This window comes from Ochotona curzoniae, unplaced genomic scaffold (assembly GCF_017591425.1).
Source record: "Ochotona curzoniae isolate NIBS_2020 unplaced genomic scaffold, NIBS_Ocur_1.0 contig_1014, whole genome shotgun sequence".
Classification (NCBI taxonomy): domain Eukaryota; kingdom Metazoa; phylum Chordata; class Mammalia; order Lagomorpha; family Ochotonidae; genus Ochotona; species Ochotona curzoniae.
Window position 1 is genome coordinate 37,216,323 of NW_024464920.1, and position 19,527 is coordinate 37,235,849.

The 19,527-nt window shown below is 55.3% G+C and overlaps 1 protein-coding gene across 1 annotated transcript; it reads right to left on the reverse strand.

Annotated features, from left to right (window-relative positions):
- Positions 1 to 4,373: 4,373 nt before the first annotated feature.
- On the reverse strand, positions 4,374 to 19,393 carry ESYT1 (extended synaptotagmin 1). The gene is made up of 31 exons (XM_040983912.1): positions 18,966 to 19,393; positions 17,823 to 17,864; positions 17,565 to 17,699; positions 17,382 to 17,455; positions 17,169 to 17,241; positions 16,940 to 17,029; positions 16,702 to 16,757; positions 16,228 to 16,351; positions 15,961 to 16,137; positions 15,786 to 15,868; positions 15,540 to 15,588; positions 15,338 to 15,424; positions 15,157 to 15,249; positions 14,883 to 14,954; positions 14,693 to 14,779; positions 10,558 to 10,707; positions 10,114 to 10,269; positions 9,834 to 10,010; positions 9,612 to 9,694; positions 9,460 to 9,508; positions 9,278 to 9,367; positions 9,077 to 9,172; positions 8,818 to 8,889; positions 8,645 to 8,731; positions 7,174 to 7,314; positions 6,927 to 7,081; positions 6,725 to 6,823; positions 6,493 to 6,624; positions 6,303 to 6,408; positions 6,052 to 6,101; positions 4,374 to 5,149 (listed from the first exon to the last, which is right to left on the reverse strand). Exons 1-31 carry the CDS (start codon positions 19,341 to 19,343, stop codon positions 5,116 to 5,118), a joined length of 3,297 nt encoding a protein of 1,098 aa, XP_040839846.1. The 5' UTR covers positions 19,344 to 19,393; the 3' UTR covers positions 4,374 to 5,115.
- Positions 19,394 to 19,527: the final 134 nt, after the last annotated feature.

The window sequence follows — 19,527 nt, forward strand, 5'->3', positions numbered from 1 at the left end:
TGAGTTGATCTGAAGCCAGGAGCCAAGAGCTTCCTCGTGGTCTCCCACATGGATGCAGGTTCCCAAGGCTTTGGGCCGCCCTCAACTGCTTTCCCAGGCCACAAGCATGGAGCTGGATCGGAAGTGGGGCCACTGGGACACAAACCGGTGCCCATATGGGATCCTGGCACGTCAAGGCAAGGGCTTTAGCCACTAGGCTACTGTGCTGGGCTCTTTCTCCCCCCCCTTTTGTCTTTTTTTTTTTTTTTTAAAGATTTATTTCATTTTTATTGCAAAGTCAGATATACAGAGAGGAGGAGAGACAGAGAGGAAGACCCTCCGTCCGATGATTCACTCCCCAAGTGACCACAATGGCCGGTCCCGTGCCGAACCAAAGCCAGGAGCCAGGAACCAACTCCAGGTCTCCCACATGGGTGCAGGGACCCAAGGCTTTGGGCCGTTGTTGACTGCTTTCCCAGGCCACAAGCAGGGAGCTGAATGGGAAGTGGAGCTGCCGGGATTAGAACTGGTGCCCATATGGGATCCTGGCGTGTACAAGGTGAGGACTTTAGCCACTAGGCTGCCACGCCGCCGGGCCCTCTCTTCCCTTTTGTATTCTGAACTTGAAAAAGTCAGGAAAGAGGAACTTCTGTGATGGGAGGATGAATGCCCTGTTTCTAGTTTTCTGGAAATGTAATTACTTAATGTGATAAACTAGGTCAAATGTGTTTCTTAAAATGGAACACAGCGGAATTTCTGGTTGTTTGTTTGAAGGCGACAGGCCATGGGCTATATGCCCAGTATCTAATGGTTGGGCAGAGTTCCTCTAGGCTGTGTGACTTATTTATTTGCTTGAAAAGCAGAGCGGTGGGTCCAGTGCAATAACCTAGTGACTAAATCTTCACTTTGCATGTGCTGGAATCCCATATGGGTGCCAGTTCGTATCCCGCTGCTCCATTTCCCTTCCATCTACCTCCCTGTGGCCTGGGAAAGAGGTAGAGGATGGTCCAAAGGCTGGGGCCCGGCACCTACATGGGAGACCCAGAAGAAGCTCCTGGCTCCTGGCTTCAGATCAGCTCAGCTCCAGCTGTTGTGGCAGCTTGGGGAGTGAACCAGCAGACAGATCTTTCTCTCTGTATTAACTTTTCTCTGTAAATTTGACTTTCTCATTTAAAAATAAATAAATAAATCTTTTATTAAAAAAAGGCCTGGTGCGGTAGGTAACCTAGTGGCTAATTGCACGAACAGGGATCCCATATGGGTGCTGGTTCTAATCCCAGCAGCCCTGCTTCCCATCCAGCTCCCTGCTTGTGGCCTGGGAAAGCATTCAAGGATGGTCCAAAGCCTTGGGACTCTGTACTCACGTGGGAGAACCAGGAGAAGCTCCAGGCTCCAGGCTTCAGATCAGCTCAGCTCTTGCCTTTGCAGTGGCTGATTGGGGAGTGAATCATCGGACAGAAGATTTTCCTCTCTCTCCTCTTCTTTGTATATCTGCCTTTCCAATAAAAATAAATTGGAAAGAAAAAGCAGAGTAGTAGGGTCGGGGGAGGAGGGGTGGGTGAGACAGATGTTTCTACTGATACACCCCTTAATTGTCTGCAACAGCCAGGGCCAGGAGCTCCATCCGGGTCTCATGTTGTTGTCCGAACCCAAGCACTCTGTCTTCTAATGCATCCATGGATGTAGTAATTGGAATTTGGATGGGAGGTGGAGTAGCTGGGACTCGAACTGGCACACCAGTATGAGATGTGGGCATCCTGAGCAGTGACTTAATTTACCACACCACAAATTCTACCCAGTCCTGTGGTTTTGTTTTATTTATTTATTTATTTTGTAATTTCCCCCTAGGATTCTGGAGGAGTAAAGTTAGGCAGTAGCATCTGATACTTGTTAAGATTTATTTATCCGAAAAGCAAAGCTACAGAAAAAGGGAGAGTCAGAGAGCTCTTCCGTGTATTGGTCTACTCCCTAGATGGCTACAACAGCCAGGGCTGTGTCAGGGTAAAGGCAGGAGCCCGCAGTTCTGCCAGGTCTCCCTTGTGGGTGCAGGGGCCCAAGCAGCTGGGCCACCTCCACTGCTTTACCCAGATATGTTGTGTCCAGCGTAAGCCTCTCTCCAAGGGGTGAAGTCCAGACTGCTCTGTAAGCAGCAAAGTTTATTGAGGCGGCAGGTAAACAGGCTTTCCTTTGGAGAGTGATCCCACAGTGAGGGTTACAACGATTTCTATGGAAATCGTTATAACTATAGTTATTTAGTTATAACTATTGTTATAACTATTTCATCATTTCTATAGTTATGCAGCTATGAGAACCAGGTGAGTTGGCCAGCCACAGGAGGCAGTTATAGCAACAGTGGGTGAATAAATCACAATATTGATTCCTGGAACAGAGGGTTGCTGGCAGGGCATGTTACTCCGTGCGATCTGACCAAAAAGCAGGAAACTGGCAAAGTATTTTGTACAGAGGCATAAGGAACAGGCTAGCAGACTTAAGCAGGCCCGAATCAAAATGACTCCAATTTGTGACCAGATTTAACAACATCAGCAGGTGGTGAGATTGGAAGTAGAGCAGCTGGGATGTGAGCCAGCGCCCATGTGGGATGCTAGCAGTGCAGGCAGTAGGTGAGGTTTGGCACAGTGGTTAAGACCCCACTTTGGACACCTGCATTCACTATCAGAGAGCCTGGACTAAAGTCCTGGCTTTACTTTTTTTTCTTAAAAAGATTCGTTTTGGGGCCCGGTGGTGTGGCCTAGTGGCTAGAGTCCTCGCCTTGAACATGCCGGGATCCCATATGGGCGCCAGTTCTAATCCCGGCAGCTCCACTTCCTATCCAGCTCCCTGCTTGTGGCCTGGGAAAGCAGTCAACAACGGCCCAAAGCCTTGGGTCCCTGCACCCATGTGGGAGACCTGGAGTTGGTTCCTGGCTCCTGGCTTTGGTTCGGCACGGGACCGGCCATTGTGGTCACTTGGGGAGTGAATCATCGGACGGAGGGTCTTCCTCTCTGTCTCTCCTCCTCTCTGTATATCTGACTTTGCAATAAAAAATAAATCTTTTTTAAAAATTCATTTTATTTTTATTGGAAAGGCAGATTTACAGAGAAAGAGACACAGAAAGATCTTCTGTCTGCTGGTTCACTCCCTGGGTGGCCACAGTGGCCAGAGCTGTGCTGACCTGAAGCCAGAAACCAGGAGCTTCTTCTGGGTCTCTTAAGTGGGTGCAAGGTCCTAAGGTGTTGGGCCATCCTGCACTGTTCCCACATCACAAGCAGGGAACCAGATAGGAGGTGGAGCACCCAGGACACAAACAGGTGCTCATATAGGATCCCTGTGTGAAAGGTGAGGATTTAGCCACTAGGCTATCACGCCCAGGCCCCTGGTTTTACCTTGTTTCAGCTACTTGATAAGCCAGTGGGGTGGGGCATGGAGCACGACCTAAGTGGTTGGCACCATTATGAGCCCTGGATGGAGTTGCTGGCACCTGGCTTTGGTCTGGCCCAGCCCCAGATGTTGCAGACACTTGGGAAGTGAATCTGTGGATAGATTTATTATTATTATTTTTATTGGAAAGTCAGTGCTTGGGATTAAGTCCTGCCTATACTTACTATTTTTCTAATACACTTGGTTGGCTGCACACAATGGCCTAAGTCCTTGGGTCCCCGCCTTCCCCATGGGAGACCGATATCCAGGCTCCTGGCTTCAGTCTGGCTCAACCCCAGGTGTGGGCATTTGGGGGCTGAGCCAGTGGATGGAAGATTTGTTTCTCTCTGTCACCCTGCCTTAAAAGCTGGGCAGTATTTTTTAAAAACCTGAATCCTGGTAACTTGTGGCTCTGAGCTTAGTTCCTTCCCCTTGGTCACCCGTGTCTGTAAACAGCATCTTGGAATTGATTCTGTAATTCGGGGAAGATGCAGATGTCCCTGGGAGGCTGCCAGGAGCTCCCCCTTGGCTCCTGTCATAGCGACTGGGGTTTGGCAGCAAATTCTGGATGAGCTGAGCCTCCCTCTGATGGTGAGGACAGGTGGCACACGGCTCCTCAGGGAGCAGCTAACTGCCTGGCCATGGGGGCCTGACCCCTTCTGGACGTGGCCCAGCACACCTGATGGCGTGAGAGGCCTTGACCCCTGGGTGGATCCGAGTGCTCTCTCTCCCTAGAACCTCACCCAGGAGCGAGAGTTGGGAAGGCCCTTACCCCTGTGACCTGTGACTTTCTCCTGAAACACACCAGTACCCTTGCCTGAGTGCTCAGGAAACCCACCTCGTTGGTGACTGTGGCCCAGTTGGCCTTGATCATTAACATGGTCTGCTGGCTGAAGTACGGAAAGCCACGCTTTGGACAGATGGAATGAATGGTGAGTCCGTTGAATTCCCTTTTCTCAAGAAAAAAGCCGGGCAAGTTTGAGTATCATGTCTTTAATATATAAGATACAGTGGACTGGCAGAGTTGGTGCAAAACTAAGAATATAAGACTGGTATGGGGAGTTTGCAGCCTAGGCACTTGGACAAAAAGTAGGCCTGCTGTCTGGGTCCTTGGCAATTCCTGCACGCCAGCACCTGGGGCCCCGAGACTTCTCATGACTGGGAGGGAGGTGGGAGCAAGCCCACAGTGTCCCCAAGGCCAGGGTCCATCAGGGGCTGCCTGGCCATCACTTCCAGGACAGGTCTGAGGAAAAGGGGACCAAATTGCTGGACAGCAGTCCGAAGGGGCTCACAGCTTGGGATTTGAGCCGCCTCACCAACACACATCTTTATCCTCTCTTCCTGCTCATGGTAGGGAGGATGGTGGCCATCTAGCTAAACAAAACAACTTTCCAAAATTTGGCATAAGCTAATGCCGCTGCTAGTGCCACCAGCGGCCAGGCACAGGTAAGAGGCCCTGAGGAGTTGGAAGGAGGGGAACTGCGCAGGCAGAGCGGGAACTGGCCAGCTCAGGCTCTGCTCCAGAGCCAGGAGGGACAAGGCCATGCAGTGAAAGTTGGCAAACAGTCTTTCTCTTTGGTCAGGCAGAGGCTGTGTTGTGGGCCTGGGAGGCCACAGGCGCAGGCTCAGCCCCTGGGGCCCTAGCGTTCGGCTCATCGCATTGAGGTGGTGATGCAGCAAGGCAAGGCAAGAACAGGTCGATCTGCTCAGTAGTGACCCCTAGGAGTTGCTCTTGTCATCTGTCAGGTCATACCTGTGGAAGCAAGGGGACAGGGCTCAGGCACAGCTGACAGAGGTGTCTGAGTTAGGAAGAGGGAGGGACAGTGGCTGCAGTGTAGCCAGTAGCTCCTTCCTAGTCCTCCCACACGAGTGCAGAGGCCCCAGCACTTAGGCCATCTGCTGCTTTCCCAGATGCATTAGCAGGGAGCTGGCTCAGAGTGGAGCAGCTGGGCTTAAGCCAAGGGGCCAACTCTGGTGCTGGTTTAGCAGTTAAGATGCTGAGCCCGGCGCTGTGGCCTAGTGGCTAAAGACCTCACCTTGTACGTGCCAGGATCCCATATAGGCGCCCCACTTCCCATTCAGCTCCCTGCTTGTGGCCTGGGAAAGCAGTCAAGGACGGCCCAAGGCCTTGGGACCCTACACCCGCATGGGGGACCTGGAAGAAGTTCCTGGCTCCTGGCTTCGGATCGGTGCAGCACGTGCCATTGCGGTTACTTGGGGAGTGCACCATCTGACGGAGGGTCTTCCTCTCTGTCTCTCCTTTCTATATATATCTGACTTTGCAATAAAAATGAAATAAATCTTTTAAAAATAAATAAGTAAATCTTAAACAACAACAACAGTTCAGATGGTGAGATCCCTCTCTGGTATCAGAGGCCTGGGTTTAAGACTTGGCTTCCCTTTTGATCCCATCCTCCTGCTACAGTGCCCCCTGGGAGGCAGCCGATTGCTCCAGTACTGGGTCCCCGCCACCCACTTGGGGATGTAGATGGAGTTCTGGCTATGGCCCCAGACTTAGCTATTGCAGGCATTTAGGGAATGAACCAATAAAAGGGAGATTTCAGTTCTCAGCTCAGACTGCACCCACCCTGTCTTTCCCTCCTTGGGGCTGGGTTTCCTTCTGCCCCAGAACCACACCCCTTCCTGCCCACTCACCACTGGGCAGCGCCCTGGGTAAGGTCCATCTCCGCCAGATCCAGTTGCACCTGTGTGGGTGAGGGGAGATCATTATCTCTAAGATCATGCTCCATCACCACTTAACTCCTGGGTCCAAACCGTTGCTAAGGTGATGGGGTCACCTTTAGAGTACCCCCCGGGATGGGTGTAGGGAATGAGGGGAAGGCTTCCTCCTTTACAGGGGCTGCAACTGTGGACTCCCCGTCAGCCTGCCCGCCCCGCCTTCGCACCTTCCCCAGCAGCTCTCGCTCTCTTGACATGAAGGAGGAGGTGGACTTCACTGAGACATCCAGCTTCCGCCTGAGGGCCTCCTCCAGGGGTACTTCCCACTCAAACCTAGGGAAGGCCTAGACGTCAGGGTCTGGGCCCTTGTAGCCCTCACTGGTCCTGGCCCTCCCCACAGGGACAGAGCTGCCTCACCGCTCAGTGAATTCTGGGTTCAAGGTCTTTTTCTTCTGGGATGTTTTCCTCTTGGTGGCACGGTTCTTGTCTGGCAGTAGTGATAGTGACACATAGGGGTCCGGCAGGTCCCGACTATTCTGCCGCAGGGCCCTATACCAGTAGGAGGTTGGGGACAAGGTCATGCCCTACACCAGCATGGGGGAGGTCACATAGGAAGGGATGACGGACAGTGGAGGGGAGCTGGCCTCACCGGCAGCTGTGTACCAGGCTGACCAGCTTGCGCTCCTCGCTGTGGTACCACACCGTCAGCTTCACCTGGCCCAGTGGCCCAACGGGCATCTCTGTGGGGCTGACAGAGACGGGGACACAGGTCTAGGAGAAGCTAGAGCTACAGAGCCTGCAGCTCACAGTTTCCATCCCAGCCCCGGCCCGTTTTCTGTCCCAGTCTCTACCTGTCTCCATGTGTCAGGCGTTGCCGCAGCTCTGGGCCTGAGGAGGTGACAAGAGAGGGTCCTGCCAGGAGCTCGGGCTCCTCACTCAGAGACGAGGAGCTGTGGCTTTGGCTGTGGCTGTGAGCTTCCACTCCAGAATGCTGGGACACCAGGATCTGGGGGGCCAATCAAGTGCCATGAGTTGGACAGTCCAGTCCCACAGCTTTCTTGGCTGAGCCACTCAGCCTGCTGCCATCTGGGCACTTACCCTGAGCTGTGCTCTCAGCAGCACCTGCCCCTGCCCATTGGCAAGTACGAACCAGCGGTCCACGCAGAGCCGGTCAGCCCCAAGGAGCTCCGAGAGGGGCAGAGAGAGCGAGCCCAGCGCACCAGTCCCTTCTCCGCGGACCTGTGGGCAAGAGGATTGCCATCCAGAGCAGGTACATCAGGAACTCGCTTCACCCTGGTACTCAAGGCCTGAGTGCTTGGTTCTGGGGAAAAATTTCCCTTGGTGAAAGTCTGTTTTCTCTAAGGCTTATTTACTGGGGCCAGTGTTGGGTTTAGAGGGTAAAGTTGCCACTGGCAGTGCCAATATCACTGTGGGCACAGGTTTAAGTCCCAGCTGCTCCACCTCCTGTCCAGCTCCTTGCTAATGTGCCTGGGGAAGCAGTGAGGATGGCCCAAGTGCTTGGGCCCCTGAACCCATGTGGGAGAGCCTGGATGAAACTTCTGGTTCCCACCTTTAACTTGGCCCTGTCCTGGCCACTTGAGGACTGAACAAGTGGATGGAAAATTCCTCTCTTCCTCTGTGTAACTGTCTTTCAAGTAAAATTCTTAGAATTATTTTATGGCGGGCCTGGCACAATAGTGTAGTGGCTAAAGTCTTCACCTTGAACACACCAGGATCCCATATGGGTGCCGGTTCTAGTCCCGGTGGCCCTGCTTCCCATCCAGGTCCCTGCTGGGAAGGTAGTCAAGGAGGGCCCAAGGCCTTGGGAATGTGCACCCATGTGGGAGACTTGGAGGCGGCTCCAGGTTCCTGGCTTTGGATTGGCTGAGCTCCAGCTGTTGTGGCCACTTGGGGAGTAAATCAACAGACAGAAGATCTTCCTGTCTGTCCTCTCTGTATATCTGCCTTTCCAATAAAAAAATATAACAAATAAATCTTTTTTAAAAATTAAAACAAATTGAATCTTTTCTTTACAAAAAAAGAAAAATTATTTTATGGCCTGGCATGGTAGTCTAGTGGCTAAAGTCCTTGGCTTGCATGCGCCAGGATCCCATATTGGCACTGGTTCTAATCCCTTCCAGCTCCCTGCTTGTGGCCTGGGAAAGCAGTCAACGACGGCCCAAAGCCTTGGGACCCTGCACCTGCATGGGAGACCCAGAATCGGCTCAGACTTCGAATTGGTGCAGCTTCAGCCATTGTGACCACTTGGGGAGTGAATCATCTGATGGAAGATCTTCCTCTCTGTCTCTCCTCCTCTCTGACTTTCCAATAAACATAAATAAATATTAAAAAAAAAAAGTACTTCCTCATTCCCGAGGTCTGTGAAACCTCTCCCTCCTCCCCACAGCGCCTCTGGGGTCATTCTCAGAGTAAGCTCTGGTTATCTTCCCTCCAGAACAGAGTAGCTCCACTGAGGTCAGCAGCCTGTCTCTTCTCGGAGTGCCCTGTGACTGGGTCAGTGCCTTGCCCTTGGCAGGGACAGCATCCTGGGAGAATGGGTGTGTGGTACCTGCACCTCCAGGCTCTCAGTGTGTGGTCTCCTGATGAGGAAGGAGGCAGTCTCATCCCAGACTGGGGCTGGAGTCTGCGACACAGTCTGGTGGGGAGGGGAGGATCAGCACTTGGTCTCCACACTCCCTCCTCCATCCTTTCCATCCCCAGCCCTGCTGTGTCCCCTGGTACCTTGGTCTTATGAGAAATGTCTCCCACAGTGAGAATAGCATAAGAGCTGGGAGGCTTTGTCCCTTTTCGGAGCTAGGAAAGGAAAACTGTGTTAGTCGTCCACTTGGCTGCAGTTAGGCAGCTCCCCCCTCACAAATGCCCGTGTCTCCAGTGTCAGTGAACACGCCTTTCCCTCCCAAACACTGCCTTGGATAAAGAGAGGGGCTGCCTGCAATTCCAAACACAGGGCAGGTGGGGAAGGGCCAGGGAGGCGTCTCACTGGTAGGTCCTCTGCCCGCTCCAGGTACACCGACAGCAGGGCCGCCGCCAGCTCGCCACTCTTCTGCGTCTGGATCAAGCTGTTCACCTGCAACACCTGGGGCATGGGGCCTGGTGGGTGCCTTGAACGCTGAGCTAGGAGCTCGCCCTGCCCCCTTGCCCTGCCTTTGCCTCTCCCCTCCCCTCCAGCTTCCTTCCTCACCTCCTCTAACTCAGCAGCAGTGGAATGGAGGGTCAGACGCTCCAGGCGCAAGTGCAGGCGGCCGGACGGGACATCCTCCAGGGTCAGCCACTGTGGAAGCAGGTAGGTGAGGCCTCAGGGTGTCGGGCAGGGGAGCTAGGAGCGAGAGGTCTGGGTGGTGGTCTGGAGGGCCTGCCACTTACCTCATCCAGGAAGCCATTGTTGAGGACCGCGGTAAGGCTCACTTTACACCTGCACAGGAGGAAAGATTAAGACAGGACCACGCATCTCTCCCCAAGGCCCCAGGCTCCATGGCCTCTGCAGGCCCCACCCACCAGGAGTTCCAGCCCCTCACCGGCCCAGGAAGTCGTCCTTGTCCAAGTCCTTGTCAAAGACCTCGACCTCTAGCTCTTGGCCTGGAATCGATGTGACAATCACCTGGTGGGAGAGAAAGAGGACTCCTGCCTTTGAGCCTGGTGACTGACCCTTAGTTCATGAAAGCCAACAGTTTCTGGACCACTTTTGAAGTTCGGGGGTGAAATGGGGTAGACCTGAGAGGATCTGCCTTAATTCTGACCTCAAAAATTTCATTCCAGCGAGGATTGAGATCTTCACGGACAACATGGCTCCGGAAGGTTCGGCCCGCCAGCCTCAGTTTGATGTAGGGATCAGATTTTCCCTTCACCAAGCCCCCCAGGAAACGGTCTTTGGCAATCAGGTCCTGGGCCTCTAACACGTGGATCCGAAGCACATTCTGTGAGAGGGACAGATAACCATGGGATGGCCGTCGGAACAAGGGACCTTAGGCAGGACTGGCCTGGAAGCAGACCTTGTACACCTGGGGCACACAAACTCACCTCCATCCCAAAGTTGCTGTCAGGAGTGGTGTGGCAGGGCCGAGGTGGGGCGTCCACGCTGCTGCCCGTCTGTGGGCTCTCACTGTCAGGGTCCCAAGCACCAGGAGTGCCTGGCCCAGCGGGGAAACAGACTTCTGCTGAATCCAGGTATAAGATCTGGGAAGGGGAATGTGAGCTTGGAATCCCAGGGAAGTGATAAGCCATCGGCAGGCAGGGGGCCCGGGGCGCTGCCTTTGAGCCCAGGTCCCTGTCCAGGTCAGACTTTAGAAGGTTCCCAACCTAACCCAACTTGCACATACTTTCTGCAGTCAGATTCAGGTCACTGGGCATTGTTGCGTGTCTCAAGGGACTTGTACACACACCAACTCACATGCCAGTTCCCATTCCTTCCACCAAAGGCACCCAGGGGCCTGTCTCACCCTCGGCACTTCTGCATTCCCATACCCTCATGACCAGCTTCATGTAGAGTCTGGAGTTGGGGCCAGAGCTGCTGAGCTGGAACCACTGGTCCAGGGTGAGTTCAGGGGCGGTCAGCAGGCGAGCCAGGGGCAGGGTCAGGGCCCCTAACGTCAGGGCCCTGGAGTCGTCCTTGACCTATGGGGAACAGAGAGATGGCAGCCCGACCACAGCTCCCTCTGTTCTGTACTGTCTCCACAGCCCGCTGCCCACTCATCCACCTTTGCTCCTCCTCTCCCCATTTAAAATCTATTCATTTGTGGAGCTGATATCACAGCCCAATGTATTAAGCTTCTACTGGCAGTATCAATATTCCATATGAATGCCAATTTGAGTCAGGAGACATAGATAGAATTCCCAATTATTTGTCTGGCCCAGCCTTGATTATTACGGGCATTTGGGGAATGAACCAATGGATGGAAGATCTCTGTTTCAACTTTTTAAAAAAAGGTTTATTGGGCCCGGCGCCGTGGGGCAAGTGGTTAAGTCCTCGCCTTGCACGCCCGGGATCCCATATGGGCGCCGGTTCTAATCCCGGCAGCCCCGCTTCCCTTTCAGCTCCCTGCCTGTGACCCGGGAAAGCAGTCGAGGACGGCCCAAAGCTTTGGGACCCTGCACCCGCGTGGGAGACCCAGAAGAGGCTCCTGGCTTCGGATCGGCATAGTATCGGCCCGTTGCACTCACTTGGGGAGTGAATCATCGGACGGAAGACCTTCCTCTCTGTCTCTCCTCTCTGTATATCCGCCTTTCCAATGAAAAAATAATAAAAATAAATCTTTAAAAAAAAAAGGCTTATTTACTTATTTATTGGAAAGGCAGATATACAAAGAGGAGGAGAGAGAGGAAGATCTTCTGTCTGATGGTTCACTCCCCAAGTGAGCGCAACGGCCAGAACTGAGTCAATCTGAAGCCAGGAGCCAGGAGCCTCTTCCGAGTCTCCCACACAGGTTAGGGTTAGGGTTAGAAGGGTCACAAAGCTGTGGGCCATCCTCGACTGCTTTTCCAGGGCACAAGCAGGGAGCTGGATAGTAAGCAGGGCCGCTGGAATTAGAATTGGCACCCATAAGGGATCCCAGCGTATTCAAGGCAAGGCCTTTAGCCACTACGCTATTGCACTAGGCCCTCAACTCTTTTTCTTTTTTAAATCATTTTCTTTTAATTGGAAAAGCAGGTAAAACTTAGAAGAGACAAAGATCTTCCACCACTGGTTTACTGCCCAAATATCCACAATGGCCACATCAGAACCCATCCAAAGCCAGGAGCTTCTGCCGGGTCTCCCATGTGGGTGCAGGGTCCCAAGGTTTTGGGCTGCCCTCCACTACTTTCCCAGGCCAAGCAAGGAGCTGGATGGGAAGTGGAACAGCCAGGACAAAAACACTCCCTGGGCCTAGGTGCGGTAGCCTAGTAGCTAAAGTCCTCAGCTTGTATGTACTGGGATCTCAATTGATGCTGGTTCATGTCCTGGGACATGCAAGATGAGGACTTTAGCTACTAGGATACTACACCAGGCCCAGGCATTGGTTTGTATCAGCAGACCTGCTTCCCATCCAGCTCCCTGCTTGTGGCCTGGGAAAGCAGCTGAACATGGCCCAAAGCCTTGGGACCCTGCACTCACTTGAGAGACATGGAAAAAGCTCCTGGTCCTTGGCTTTAGACTGGCTTAGCTCCAGCCATTGTGGCCACTTGGGGAGTGAACCAGCGGATGAAAAATCTATCCCTCCTTCTCTTCAAATCTGATTTTCCAATAGTAATAATTAAAATCTAAAAATAAATAGCTGAGGCCAGTGTTGTGACATAGCACACTAAGCCTCTGTCTGCAGTGGCAGCATCCTACACAGACGTCCATGTGAGTCCTGGAGGCTCCAGTTCCAATTCAGACCCCTAGCAAGGGCCTGGGAAGGCAGCAGAAGATATTTCCAGGCTTTGGGCCCCTGCACCCACATGGGAGACCTGGAGGAAGCTCCTGGCTTTGGTCCGGTCCAGCCCTGGCCAGGCAGCCATTTGGGGAGTAGTCTTGCCTCCTCTCTCTGTAACTCTGCCTTTCCAATAAAAAATACTTCATTTAAATTAAATCTTAGTGCAGCATGGTGAGCAAACCTACCAGCTACAGTGGTGATCCATTCAAGTTTGACTCAGCTCCCTGCTAATGTGCCCAAGAAAGCAAAAGATGAACCGAGTCCTTGGTCTCCTGTACCCACATGGCAAACCTGGCCGATGCTGAGCTCTAGATCAGCCCAGCGTAAGCCACTGTGGCCATTTTGCGAGTGTCTCTACCTTTCAAATAGATAAATCTTAAAAAAAAAAAAAAAGATGTATTTATTTTTTATTGGAAAGGCAGATAGAGAGGAGAGACAGAGAGGAAGATCTTCTGTCCGCTGATTCACTCCCCAAGTGGCTACAACGGCTGGAGCTGAGCCAATCCGAAGCCAGGAGCCAGGAGCTCTTCCGGGTCTGCCACACGGGTGCAGGGTCCCAAGGCTTTGGGCCATCCTTGACTGCATTCCCAGGCCACAAGCAGGGAGCTGGGAAGCAGGGCTGCCGGTATTAGAACCGGCGCCCATATGGGATCCCAGCACGTTCAAGGTGAGGCCCTTAACCACTATCCTATCACACCACGCCCCTCAAATGCATCTTTTTAAAAAATGAAAAAGTATTTGTAGTCAGTGTGGTGACTCAACGGACTAATCTCCCCCCTGCAAGTGCCAGCAACCCACATGGGTGCTGATTCAAGTCCCATGCACTTTCCTTCTGATCCAACTCCCTATGACCTGGGAAAGCAGTGAAGGATGTCCTGTGTCCTTGGGCCCTTGCACCCACCTGGGTGACCAAGAAGCTCCTGGCTTAGAATCGTCTCAGCTGCGGCCATTTAGGGAATGAACCAGCAAGTAGATCTGTCTCTCCTTCTCTATAACTTTTTTAAATAAAAATAAAACCTTTCAAAAGTCATAAACAGGGCCCTGCGCAGTGGCCTATAGGCTAAAGTCTTTGCCTTGCTCGCTCTGGAATCCTATACAGGCATTGGTTCTAGTCCTGGCTGTTCCATTTCTGATTCAACTCCCTGCTTGTGGCCTGGGAAAACGGTCAAGGATGGCCCAAAGCCTTGGGACCCTGCACCTGCATGGGGCTTAGAGGTGGCTCCGGGCTCCTGGCTTTGAATCAGCTCAGCTACACTCCAGCTGTTGCGGCCACTTGGGGAGTGAATCATCGGATGGAAGATCTTCTTCTGCCTCTCCTCTCCACATATCGGACTTTCCAATAAAAATAAATAAATATTTTTAAAAATGAAACATTCTTGGAAAAAAGGAAAGCAGGCAGAGCAAGGATTAAGCATCGGATGCAGGTAGCCTCAAGCAGCTGACCTAGCACCTCCACCAGCCCACAGTTAACATGTATCTCCTATCTGCAAAACAGGCCAGGATTAGCTCTGTGCTGACACTGGGCTCCAGTGCTCAAGCACACAGGCCATCTCCCGCTGCTCCCCAGGCCCATGAGCGGGAGCTGGATTGAAATGGAGTAGCCAGGACTTTAACCAGTGTCTCCTTTGGGGATGCTTCTGCACAAGCAGCAGCTTAGCTCACCTCACCATGCACAACCCTGACCTACAACCTTTAAAGTGCCGAGCAGTTTTTTGAGGCAATGTTTACATACCACATACCACAGAAGCACTTGTTTGATAGATAATCTCCATCTGACTGTAGATAGATGGGGAACAGTGGTGAGCTGTTTGGACAAGTGGACCATCTACAGAGACAGACTGAAAACAGGGACTTTGGGCAGGAAGGAAGCCATGCCAAGGCTCAGAAGGCTAATCCAGTGCTGGCACCCCTTATGGGTGCCCGTTTGAGTTTCGGCTGCTCCACTTCCCATCCTGCTCCCTGCTTGTGGTCTGAGAAAACAGCAGGACAGCTCAAAGCCTCAGGTCCCTGCACCCATGTGGGAGACCCAGAAGAAGTTCCGGGCTCCTGGCTTTGGATGGGTTCCAATGTGGCCATTGTGGCTATCTGGGGACTAAACCAGCAATAGAAGACCTCTCTGTCTCTCCTTCTTTTCTCCACCTTTCAAATAAGAAAGAAAGACAAATAAACCAAACCCGGGATGTGAGGGGCAGGAGCGTGGCGTTCACCTGCACATCGAGCTCCTGGCTCCGAGGGTCCTGCAGGAAGAACCGGAAGGCCGCCTCCCACACAGGGCAGCTGGTGTTGTACACGGTCTGTGGATGGACAGGGCAGAGGGGGAAGGTGAGCGGCACACACTCTCCACCTCACCATTTCTCCCCTCCAAGCCACCCCAAGAACCTCCCCTTGCTGTTCTACCTTACTCTCCTGGGTCACATCCTGAATGGACAGCTGCACCATGGGGTTGGGTTCCTTGTTCCCCTTCTTGAGCTGTGGAACGGAGGGCAGAGGTCGTTATCTTGGGGGTTTGGGTGAAGATGAGCTCTAAGGAAATCACCCCCCGAACTGCAGCCCAGACCCCTCCTGGCACCCCTGGGTTCCCCATCACTGCTCTGGCACCCTCAGCAAGGGAGGGAGTGAGAATGTTGCATCTGGGGCTCTCCTTTCACCCCCCACCAGTAACCCAACTCACAGGAAGCTCCTGGGCGCGGTCCAGATAGACGACGAGGATGGCAGCTGATGGGGGCTCTGGCTGAGAGGAGACGCCCCGATTCCACTGAAGAACCTGGGAGTGGAGGACAGTCCTCACGACCAGACCCTGATGGCCCAGTCTCCTATGCGTCCAGCCACTGCCTCCCTCCCATGTGGCTTACCTGCTCCAGCTTATCTGCATCTGGCAAAAGCGACAGCCATTCTAGCCTCAAGTGAACTTGGCCTTGCCCTCCTTGTAGAGGGAACCACTGGAGGAAGAAGTATGAGAAAGTGAGCTGCAGCAGAGATCAGATAGGGCCACAGCCACTTCCCCATCCATTAGGCAGTTGGTGCCCCTCGCCTTCCTCTCTGCTGCCAACTCACTTCATCCAGCACTCCAGCCTCTAACACCTTCCCCACGTCCAGCTTCATCCTGGGGAGATGAGTGCGGGGCGAGAAAAGGGCAAGTGCTGCAGTCAGCAGCCACAGACCCACCCAGAGTGCTGGGCCTGCCCACCCGCCCTCCTCTTCACCTTGGTGAGTGGGTGGAGTGGGGGAGAGTGACACGGAAGTCTGGAGGTCTCCGAGGCACCAGAGCCTGTTCAAGACCCTAACCAGGTTGACTCTCACCTGCCCAGGAAATCATCTTTGTCGGGGTCCTTGTCAAACACCTCCACCTCGATTTCCTGCCCAGGGACCTCATGCACCATTACCTGGAAGGCAGGGGGAGGGGTTTCACAGGCTGTGGCCGAGAGGATCGGTTGTCCAGCTCCTGCTCCCGCATGCATCCCGGGATTTGCCCCACCTCGTATGTCTCCCCCCAGCGGGGGTTGAGGTCCTCGTCAATGACGCGGCTGGAGAATGTCTGGGTACCCACGCGCACGATTGCATAGGGGTCTGACTTGCCCTCAATCAGGCCCTTCACGTACTTGTCCTTGGAACTTAGCCCTCGGGCAGCCAGCAGATGAACCCGAATAATGCCCTGGGGTGGTGAGGAGGCTCAGGGTAAGAAAATGGGAAACCCAGCACAGGATTCCCTGGGAGAAAGATCCACCTGACAGGAAGGCCATACCCTTGGCAGAGGGGAGCGCAGCTGGGCCACGTCCTGCAGGTCAGGCACGAGGGGCACCAACAGTCGGTTGGGCAGCACTAGGAAGGCAGCAATGGAGTCCATAATCACGTTGTCGGACAGCGAGCTGCATGGAGGCAGAACGGTGGGCATCCACAGCCCCAGGAACCTCAAGGCCTGGCTGTCCTCTCCCAGGAACCCACTCAGTGCTCCCTTGCTTTGATTGTTTATTCTCGCCTGGTCCCTTCATCGCTGCTAGCCCCAGCTCTTTATCAGCTGTGCCCTGAGCACTCTTCATTCCCTATCAAAGAGCATGTTCCCTCCACAAAAGCTAGACCAGCATGGTATGGGAGTGTCTCCTATCCTGTCTGTCTCTGCAAAGCCAGGCTCCTGCAGAGCACAGGTGGCACTTCTCACCGCCGGGTCTCCCTGACACCCTCAACCATGCCCAGAACACCAGGTAGGGAGGCCAAATACCTGAGGCCCGGGATGTCCAGCAGATTGGTCATGCCTGTCCAGTTGATGTCCAGGGTCTACAGGGTAAGGGCAGGCAGAGGGGGGGGTGTCAGGACAGCTCCTTGGACCCCAGTCACCCCCAACCCACAGTCCCTGGGCCTGCGGCTTCCTCACCCATTCCTTCCCTGTTCCCTGTACCTGCCTACCTTCACCCATCCTCTTCCCTGCCTCCCCACCATCCCTCGCTGTGGGCCCTTACCGGGCGGCGGATGAAGAACATTGACACGGCACCCACGATAGGAACGTCTCCCAGGAGTGGCTCAAGAATGACCCGCAAGACGCCATGCAACTGGGAGTGGTAGTTGGAGAGACGATAGAGGCCCCTTCCAGGGCCAGACCCCATCCAGCTGCCCCAGAGCCCCTCATCCCGTCCTGTCCCTTGGGATCAGCCACTGACATGCTGTCAGGGGACCTGGTTGTGCTTGTACCTGCATGCCCTTGACTCCTGCCTTGCAGAAGTATTTCTTCACCTCCACATCAATTTGCACGTCACCTACATAGCTGGGGGTGAGGGTGGGAATGGAGAATGAGGGGCTTATTGGCCAGCTGGCGGGGGTGGGAAGTCAGGGGTGACTGTTGGGTAGCCATTTGGGGGGTGACAGGCCCACTACAGGTAGCGGGAGGGTGGGGAGTGCAGTCACCTGACATTCAAGTCCAGCAGGATCTGGTCCTTTCTCTGGCTAGGGTGGACTTTGACCCCAATGATGCGCAATGGCTGGAAAGAGGGGTGCTTCAGAGGAGCGCGAGGGGCTCAGCCCCTGGAGCCACCCCATCCCTGGGCCGCAGCTTCCTGTCTCACCCCCACCTCTTACACCCCCGCATACCTTTTCACCCAGCTCCACTCGGGTAAAGGTGAATGTCTGCAGGTGGGGGTTCGAGCCCCGGACAGCTGGGGCCACAGTTTCAGCCAGAAGCTTCTCCATGTACTGGCCCAGGAAGGGCCAGACTTGGGCCACGATCTGGAAGGGGCGGGAGATGACTGTAGGAGAGCGGCCTGCTCCCATCCCCTCAAGCCTGGCTCTTGGAGAGAGTGGGGCACCTGGCTGGGGCTGGCAGCCCTGGGGTATGGGAACGAGCCTCACCTTGTTCAGCCATTCAGCCTTCTCCACGTCTGGAAAGCTGACCTAGGGGCCGGGTGGAGGCAGGGACAGCGATGAGTGTGTGCACATATACCCAGCCGTGGTCCTCCCAGACCAGAGCATTCCCCACAGAACAAGTGCACACGGAGGCATTTCTCGTTCCGGGAGCTCACAAGGTGCAGACCACACAGGGTCACTCCTTGGATGGCTCAGGGGAGTGAAGCCACAGCTGCTGGGGCAGGAGGGGAGCACATTCCTTCAGGAGGGGCCGGCCAGCCAGCTGTGGAAGGAGGGTTCCCTGCCCCAAGAGCTATACTTCCTCCTCCTGGTGATTGGGCCGGGCAGTCCACAACCAGCAGGTGGCTGGGGAGGGACAGGCAGAGACATCGGGCCCAGCTGTGTTTTCTCTTAGTGTTTCTTTTCTCCCTTGCAGTGCAGCTCCTTGCGCTTTGCCTTGGCGGGGTGGGGGGATCAGCTGCCAGGATGAGGGGTGGAGGGAAAGCAGCAGCTGCCTGTCCGCAGGTCCCCTGGGACCCTGTCTCCTCTCTGGACCAGGGCAGCCCGGCTTGTGTCTGCAGGCCACAGCTTTTGACTTCTTTCTCGCGCCATCCCCCAACCCACATCCCCTCCAGACCAACACCTGTGTTGGGAGGGGGCAAGTAACGGGTCCTGCTCCTGTGAACCGCAAGAGAAGGCATCCGCCCACAGTAGGCGAGCCGAGCGCAAAGCCCGGGGTCTGGGTGCCGCCAGAGCAGCCCAGGGGCCGGAACAGGGTGGGGCTGGCAGGGCGCGGCCTGCGGGCAGCAGAAGCCGCAGCGGCCCAGCGACCCCAACCGCGCCCCGCGGCCGTCCCCGGCGATTCAGAACAGGCAAAAGGGAAATCCGACGGGTCTGAAAGTAGCAAAAAAGTTCCTCGAATAGGCTGGGACAGGCGAGGGGACACCCCGAGGGGGTAACGGGGACCACGATGCCCAGGGCGCGAGCGATCCCCGAGGCCGGGAGGCGGTGTCCCCCAGCCTCGTCATCACGCGGCTGCCGCGCGAGAGCAAAGAGGGAAACGTCCCGACTGGGGCGCCCGGGAGGGCGGCGGCCCGGAAGGCAGAGGGGGCGAGGGGTCCCGCAGCAGGGGCCGCGGCGGGCGCTCACCCAGGCCGGCAGCTCCCGGTGGCTCAGGTACAGCGTTTGTGCCGTGAGCCGCTCCTCGTCGTCCAGCAGCTGCCGCGCCGCCCGCAGGCTCCGTTCCTTCTCGTCGCGCACCCGGCGCCAGCCCAGGTAGAGGGCGAGGCCGAAGAGCACGAAGCCCACGCTGAGCCCCGCCGCCCCGGCCAGGTACACGGGCACCAGCACCAGCAGGCGCCGCCCGAACGCGGTCAGCACGGCCAGAACCTCAGTCGCCGCGCCAGGGCCGGCAGGTGGGCTCCCAGGCCCCGGCTTCGGGTGGGCAGCGGGGGGCTGCTCCGGGGCGCCGGAGGGAGCCGGGGGCTGCTCCTTGGGGCCCGGGCCCTCTCCAGCAGGGCGCTCCATGGGTGCCACTTCGGGGAGGACCCGCCGCCCCCGACACCAGCTGCAGCCTGACCAGCTTGCCGCCCGCTCCCCCGGCAGCCCGCGAGCCCCGGGCCGCGGGGAGGGGAGCGCAGGCCACGCCTCGGCCCCGGCGGCGTGGGTTGGTCTGCGCCGCAGAGACCGAGGTGGAGTTAAAGGGCGGAAC